This window comes from Stegodyphus dumicola, chromosome 1 (assembly GCF_044657685.1).
Source record: "Stegodyphus dumicola isolate Sdum_Otavi_A_Nest chromosome 1, ASM4465768v1".
Classification (NCBI taxonomy): Eukaryota; Metazoa; Arthropoda; class Arachnida; order Araneae; family Eresidae; genus Stegodyphus; species Stegodyphus dumicola.
Genome location: NC_140768.1, coordinates 149,690,447 through 149,699,407, shown reverse-complemented (window position 1 = coordinate 149,699,407; position 8,961 = coordinate 149,690,447). Strand labels below are relative to the sequence as shown.

Here is an 8,961-nt window from a genome sequence, read left to right as displayed (position 1 = left end):
TCCCACTTGGGAGCGCGAATGCCTGATGATTCAGCCTGGTATATAGGAGCCTTAGTCAAAAGTGGGGTAGGCGTCTTGCCAGGTGAAACTAGTCGATATTTCCGTGACGTCAAAAATTTGAAAAGTGGGGTAGGGTTTGGAAGTACGCGTACGGGCTGCCTACATGGGCGTTTCCTGGTTTTACCCATGTGTAACGTGTATACGAGCCAGTTTCCCTTAGAAAGTCTTTCAGGAAGGTATCCCTCCCTTTAGGCAAATAGCCCTCGCATGCTTTGCCATAATTAAATAATCCAATCCAATGCAATCTTTTATTATATGTAGAGATTTCCAGCCAAAGTCCTCAGAGTACAACGCCAATTAGAGGTCAAAACTCCTAGTGGTTGATGCCTCAAGAACCATCAGCGATGTAGGAATGTGCCTGAGCTACGCCTTGACCCACTGTAGAAACTTGCTCTGTTTCCCATCAGTTGACAGTTTAATATTTCTCGAGAATGAGTAAATTATTTTCCATATTTTCTTTCCACGCAACTCATCCGTTTCAGCGAAAGATTAGTATTCTTCGGGCAAAAAGACTAAGCCGAATTTTATTTGTCAATTTTATGGTTCGTTGTTCGGAGTGCTAAAACAAGAATGATGACAAACAGCCGTTATTCAATGTTTGTTTAAAGAAATTCTTATGAAGTATTGTTGTAGAAAAGTCAGAATTTCGGCGATAAATTTTATTTCTGCTATGGAAGTGCGTTATTATGTGCTAATAATTGCGGTGATGACCCGCTTTTGTGTACATTTGCATTAAATTATTTAAATTTCTAGAATCCTGCTTAGATAACGAGTATTACAGATTTAACCGATCATAAATGGAAAATTTGATAACAGTTTTTCATTAAATGTATTATTCTGTGTAAATGAGTAAATTAGCATATTTCATTCCACCTGGAAGAAATGAAAAAAGATGTAAAGTAATAAGTAAAACGTTTCTAAGTTTATTACCCGGGGTATAATTGATATTTTAGTTCCAAATATCTAAGTATTATTTTTAACAGAAATTTATAAATAGTGGGATACGTAAAGTATCCTGAATAGTGACAATTCAACTTTTACATTGCAGAAATATTAAATGTAATGTGTTTTATTTATGCATCAATTATTTTTAAAAGAAAATTATGTACATGTGCTAAAGCATCAATAATCTATATTAGTCTCTTTTACTATCAAATTTTACATTATCAGTTAAATTCGTAAATCTGATGATTTTCAAGTAAGCTATGAAATTTATGTGCGTCAATAGTTATTTTTCTAAAAGAATTTATATATGATGCTGTTAGTAACCATAATAGAAAAGTGGTTATGTAGCATGTGCTTGAGATAGTTTCATCAAAGCTGAACTGGAAATAGATTTCAGTGCATATAAATGAAACTTATACATTTAGCAACAGTTTCTTATATATAGCATTCAGTTATATATACAGGTACATATGTAAAAAAATATATAAACTTTTGTCTCCACACTGATTGGAAAACTGCCTGAGAAGTATGTGGTGTATGTAAATTTGCTTACAAAAAAATTGACCTTTGTATTTTAGCACATAGCATTATACTTTTGGATTACAAGTTACAATCATGCATACCAACATGAGTACAAAACCATATAGATGTCATGTATGTAGAAAGTCATTTGTACATGCAAATGCATTTAAAAAACATGTTGCTATCCATACTTGTGAGAGATCACAAAAATGTGATGTATGTTACAAAACTTTTGCACTCAGAAATGACTTAATCTCGCATACGCGATGCATCCACATGCCAGAAAAACCTTATGTATGTAATGTATGTAGCAAATCATTTGCACGCAAAGCTAATTTAAATGTACACGTGCTTTATCACACTGCTGAGAAACCACATAAGTGTCATATATGTAGCAAGTCATTTGTAAGTGTAAGTGCATTAAAGAGACATGCTCTTGTCCACACTGGTGAGAGATCATATGAATGTGATATATGTAGTAAGACATTTGTACTCAAAAATGATTTAATCTCGCATTTGCGTATTCACACTGGTGAAAAACCACATGTATGTAATGTATGTTGCAAGACGTTTGCTCGCAAAAGTAATTTAAATGTACACATGCTTTCCCACACTGGTGAGAAGTCGCATGAATGTTTTATGTGTAGTAAGACATTTGGACAGAAAAGTCACTTGAATATGCATATGCGCATTCATACGGGTGAGAAACCACATGAGTGTGATGTGTGTAGCAAATCATTTACATGTAAAAGTCATTTAAAATTACATATGCTTACTCACACTGGTGAGAAATCACATAAGTGTGTTATATGCAACAAGTCTTTTTCACAATTGAGTAGTTTGACTAGGCATGTATTTACACACACGTGTGTGAAACCACATCTCTGTGATGTATGTAATAAATCATTTGCATGCAAAAGTCATATGAAGGAACATATGCTTATCCATATTGATGAGAAACCACATACGTGTATTACATGTGGGAAATCATTTGCTTGGAAATGTGCCTTAAAGAGACATATGCTTATGCACATTGGTGAAAAACCACATTAATGTGTTGCATATTATGAATATTGTTAAATTAAGCAAATAGGCCAATAACTACAGATTGGGGACCCAGGGCAACAGATCATAATGGGGCCTCCTTCTTTATTGTGTCTCCTAACCTCGGTCCTTTATTATTATTATTATTGTTTTTTTTTTAAGTTATGGTTGATTGTTTTCTTGAAAATTAAAGTAGCTTTACACACTTTAATTGAGTGAAAATATTTTCGATAAATGTCTCGGGTGTGTGCTATTATATATTATTTTTGACTAGTGTTTAATACTGTTAAATCAGAAAGAATATTATGTCCAAAGCCGTTTGATGCCACACAGAATGTAATTAGAAACTTATGCAATATAATGATATTTACTATCAAAATATGTGCTATACTGTATTTTTTTTTGTCCCAACTGGTGATCTACCGAATTTCACTAGTTGATCTGTTTTATACCTGATGGTGCCACCTCTTTTTCACACCATGTTGTTTTTAAAAGCAGTATTTATGCTTATCGTTTCTTTCACATGCAATTTTTCTGTTGAATTTATGAAGAGTTTTTAAAATGTTGTCTTCGAATCTTTGTTATCAATTTACTCTCAAATAGAAATTTATTTTTTTCACGTTTACATTACAAAGAGTTGAGGAAGCGCTTCCGCAGAGAACCCGGTAAATGTAAACATCGCCAACTTTGGCAATAATAGTTCAAACCTGGTAACCCAGCGGATTTATCCTATTCGCTTGTTCGAAGTTTGCAACCATTCCCCTTGGGTTCATTTTGTTTAATTATCACTGTCGTTGTTCGCATTTGCAGATTTATATTATTCTTTGGAACTACTCTGATATGCGCCCTCAAGTCGGCAAATTTCGCGCCAAATAATTTTGGCGAGAAACTTCACGCTGCCATATTACTATCTAAATTTTTTGTCTACATTTCGAAGTTTTAGCCTAAAATGTCTCCAAAAACGCGGTTTTCGCACATGCAAAAACTACGTTTTCAACATACAATTTAGCTAAAAATCCGAAAGAAAAACAAAAAATTTAGATAGCAAAAACGTAAAGTTTCTAACCAAAAATATTTGACAAGAATCCATGTACACGGCGACATGTTTTGGTTGATCTTTACATTATGGTAACTTGGCGATTTTTGGCGAAAATTAGGCGACCACACTCCTACAGCAGCCCTCTATTTTTTTTTTCCCCGCCGCCATTTTGTCTTCACGAAGTAAAGACATGTTTCTTTTCTTTTTATCTACTGAACACTTCTTCCAACAATCTACTAGCCGAATTACACTTATGCTAGAAATTTTATCTAACAAAACTGCTTAATCATGACAAATATTCACTGCAAAATTGCGAAAAAGTGCACAATACCATACTCCTTACGCGTTTTTCAAAATAACACATACACATAAACCATGTACACGTCGATTTATTTTTACTTAAAAAACATCCCAGAATTACACAAAAATGGCATTGCGCACACTCTTCACTATATCCATGTACACTGCTTTTTTCTCATAAATTAGAAAAATTTTACGAAAATCATGACAATTTTCTGAATCTTTAAACCCGTTAAAAAGAACATATATGAAATTACCTAATAACGAAAAAGTATATACCCTTTCCAAATATGAACATTTCCACGTATAAAATAAATAAAATATCCAAAAACTTTTACCTCTAAATTATCTATTATATTATAAACGTCACCAATGAATTCATACCGCAAACATTACAAATACTTAGTGTCAAATATTTAAATTATTTCCATGTACGTTTACTTCAACTAAAACGTATACCAAATTCCTACAAACATAAAATTCACAAAATAACTATCATTTAATTAAAATATAATTAAATTCAAAAACACTACTTAAAATATAAATAAGCACATACATTAAATTAATAAAAATTAGCTTACAATCCTAATTACTTTAAACAAAATCATTGCTAATAACAATTTTCCCAATAATACCAAATTACTTTACTTCCACCTTACATTTAGAACAATGCATAAAAATAATATCCTCAAATAATTAAAAATACTAACTTACCTAATCTTCTTCAGAATCTTGCTTACATTACATCCACTTTTATTATGGATTCAATAAAATTATTGAACGATTTTTTCTGCGAATTTTTCCTCCACACTTCCTCCGCTAAATAAAAAGCAAAATTCTCTTTATCACATCTAGAATTCACTTTAGACAGCGCCATACAATCCCAAAATTATTCAACCCTACTTCACACAACACACAATGAAGCTTAATACAAAATAATATACAGCTACAGATATTTTTCCACATTCCCCCCCTTTTCCGATTAAAGAACCGTAATTCGTCCATTAATATCACATGACATATCCGATGATCTCTCATTTCCCTCACACAAAATAATGCGTAATCGGAACTGAGTACTGCTCACATTATTACCAAAGTCCCAGGTAGTAACCTTTATCGCCTCCAAAATGTCGCCAAACTACCAGTTACCATATTCTAAAGATCAGCCCATGTTTTAACTTAAAAAAAAACATCTACGAATGGCACAATGTAGGCAACGAACGAATCTACAAACTACGCACACCTCGCTTTAATAAATTAACATAACAGCAATAATTTTCAAAGAATACCATGTACACAGCATCCTGTTTAAACTTAAAAAAAAATTCTACGAATTGCACAATTTAGGCAAGGAAGGAATCTACAATCTACGCACTCCTCGCTTCAATAAAATAACATAACAACAATAAATTTCAAATAATACCATGTACACAGCATTCTGTTTCAACTTTAAAAAACATCTACGAATTGCACAGTCTAGACACTAAACAACAACATAAATTTCAAACAATTTAAAAAAACAACAATTACGACAGAAATTCATACTAAAGAACCAATGAACATAACATTCTACAAAATAAGAAGAAGGATAAAATAAAATGCACTTACCATGAATTAATGCGTTTTCGAATAGCAGAAATATAAATTTCATACCGCCTTTAACATGCCGCCACGTAATCACTATCGTATTTACATGACAGCCAGACACACTATCCAGAAAATTTATACTATGGTTCACAAATAAATAAAATCACAAATTCCTACTTCTATCATGCATTGCCATTAAAAATAATCTCCCAGACCCTCTTTCCACACTTCCAAATACCCACTACCCCTCAACAGGATAGCCACAATGATATTTCCTTTTGCCGAACTTCAATTCAACAACTACCATTTTATCTTTCCCTCCCATCTTCTCAAACACAGAGGCGAATCAACGAGCTCCAGCGAAAGATTTTTCAACGTCAACAGGGTTGCCATAGAACACGCAATCGTGCCAAAAACCAGCACAGAACACATATCGCCACATTTGGCGAAATTAGGACGTATATTAGAGTTGTACCTATTCTTCTCTTATTTATTATTATTTTTTTTTTGAATTTTTTAACAACGAATAGATAGAAATATTTTTGTAGATAGATGCCGGTTCTCGGTTTGGGATGAAAGGAAGAAAATATGGGGGGGGGGTGAATGCTAATTTGTAACACGGCTGTTCATGTTGTGTTCTTAATTACTAACAGCTCTAAGAACCAGCAATTTAAATAATTAAGTAATGCTTTTATTTTTATTATTGGTTATTGTCATCTAAAATTATGAGAATAAATCAATTTTTATGGCGTAAAATTTTAACAAGATAATATATCGTTAATGCTTTTCTAACAATAACCTTTCAGAGGATGGCAGGTGTGACATAAATAGATGATTAAATTGAAATAAAAAATATTATTGATTACCTAAGATGACAGTATAGTTTGATGCATCACCATGGTCATCAAAATTAGCAAACCACTGCTGGTGTAAGGAATATATTGTTTTCTGTGTTAACTGTAATTTAAGACAAAATTTTTTCGTTTGTCACGTTTAACCAGTTAATTTCAGTACATTAATATTAATTTATATTTTTTAATGAATTTTTATTTCCGTTATAAATGCTTATATATTGTCTTATACTTACTATATTCTTTTCTGTGCTAACTTGAATTTAATACAAATTTATTTTCGTATATCACGTTTAACCAGTTAGTTTTACATCTTCATGCTTATTCTCTGTGAATTTTTACTATCCTCAGTTATAAGGCCATATGCTTAATATATTGTTTTGTCTGCTAACTTGAATTTACATGCACTAAAAATCACGTTTACAAAATATCACGTTTTTGGCTCGGCTCATCGTCGATGAACCGCAAGCTTGGCGAGTAAAAATGCAACGGCGCCAACGGGTTCTCTGCGGATGAAAACCCAGAGTTGAAATAAGAAGCAAATGAAATAACTGTTAAGACTCAATAGTGTTTAATTTATTTTTCTTAAATTGATTATCTATTTTTTAATACTTTGCTTACAACAAATTGTGTGTAAATAGGTTTTGAAACAATTAAATATAGCAGTACAAAATTGGATGTATTTTGTCTCACCTTTTTTCTGTTTCATTTACTATATGTGCAAAATTCTTGATATAATCTATACCCATAACATTTAGCTGCTCACTTTTGGCTATATTAATATCGAGTAATTCATTGAAATTTTTAAAGCAGCTAGTCAAATTTTTTAAAAATTATTTTCCTTTTTTTATTTGTACACTGAAAGTTTTCTTATATGCAACATATATGTATATTGAGACAGTGTTCAGGAATATTAAAACTTCAAAATGTATAACTGAGAACAGGAGAAAATCAAATGTTTACAGTTTTTGTTTGGTTGTATCATTCATTACTTTCCTTAATTTTCTGGCCAGTCAGAAATATGTGTATTGAGACATTTCATTGCATTACCAAACCTGTGCTTTAAGGCAGAGAGTTGGCTTTAGAACATTTAATGTCAGGTTTAGAACATTTAATGTCATTTTCAGGTTACACCCTTCACTCTGGTAATTTGCTTTTAATTCTTCTTAGTGAAGAATGGTATGACTGAAATAGTAGTATACATTTCGGTCTGTTCCAAGAGACTTATGAAGTTTTATGTTTCCTTCAATAACATCTTTTAAAACTAAATTATGAGTGGCACAATGTACACAGTAAGCATATGGAGCTCCTTTTATTGCACATGATTGTATTGTTGTGTGCTATGGGTTTGTGGATTTGAAGCAATTGATGACAGCACTTGATGAATAATCAAAACACAATTTATTAGCCAGTATTACTCAGCACAGTTAAAAAATGCATTTACAGTGAGTGAAAAACAATGAGCAATGCAATCTTCAGGCTACAATGGTGAGGACGGCTTCACGGCAAAGCACTAAAGTAAATATTTAATATACAGCCAAATAAATAAATATTTTACAAAACATAAAAAATTATTTATATTAAATAATAAATCTGATCGTGCAAATTTGAATAAAATGGCAAGAAGGGAAAAAATGTGTAAAAACAATTTTAGTGGCGCCACGTGTCGATCAGTAAAATAACTACACAGTTAAGTAAGGTACATCACCTATTAGGAGTAATAAGAAAGGTAGATCACCTATTTATTATTACCTCTTTATTTTTATACTTGGATTACACAATTCTCTATTTCCTGACTCAAAACATTATATATTTTATCAAGTTTATTTTTTTGGGCTCGATTAAGTAGCAAACTGTTTTTGTCTCTCACTGCTTCACAAATAGTTTTTTACTAATTTCAGTTTTTTAAATGATCATTCAGCTTTAGCTACAGTTGCAGCAATCGGTTAAGTACATACATACAGTAAGACCCCGCTTAACGCGGGGGATACGTTCCATCAAAGTAGAGCGTAATGCGAAACAGCGCTAAACGAGGCTATCTTTACATGTAAATATTGGGGGGTTAGGGGAAGATGTTTTTTTAATAAAAATAAAACCAAACATTTATTTCTTAAAGCCCAAATTAATACCACATTATTATTTCTTGCAAAAATAAAAACAAAATATAAATAACAACGAATATTCTTAAAAAACAAATAAAATTCTAAGTCAGTCATATTTAGTTAGCCTTCCGCGTTTTCAGTGTTCTGCCTTTTTGTGACAAAAGCATCTAATGTTGTTTGCCTTTTTCTTTTGCGTTGTTCTCTTAAAAGTTCTTCATAAACGGATAGAGCATCTCTAACACCACGCCTTACTTTTGAGCTCCTGTCAAAATTCGGATCATTTTCAATGAATTGATCCATTATTTCAGTTATGGTAGACAAACTCCTTTTTACAAACGCCATCGAAAGTTCTTTTTGCTCTTCTTCTGAATCACTGCTGTCAACATTTTTGTTTTCTTCGTGTTCAGTTAATTCCTTGAGCTCATCATTAGAAAGACTAGCCGCTGCTTCTTGAATTATTTCTTCGACATCTTCCACATTTACCCCTTCAAAATATGTCTGTACAATACCG

General features: G+C 32.2%; 1 protein-coding gene across 1 annotated transcript; it reads left to right on the top strand.

Annotated features, from left to right (window-relative positions):
- Positions 1–289: 289 nt before the first annotated feature.
- LOC118180120 (uncharacterized) lies at positions 290–7,026 on the top strand. Its single transcript, XM_035349260.2, has one exon. The coding sequence runs from the start codon at positions 1,621–1,623 to the stop codon at positions 2,578–2,580; it is 960 nt and encodes a 319-aa protein (XP_035205151.1). The 5' UTR covers positions 290–1,620; the 3' UTR covers positions 2,581–7,026.
- Positions 7,027–8,961: the final 1,935 nt, after the last annotated feature.

What these genes read in the sequence shown, in the direction of transcription:
- LOC118180120 (XM_035349260.2), top strand. Translation starts at nt 1,621, where the DNA reads ATGCATACCAACATGAGTACAAAACCATATAGATGTCATGTATGTAGA.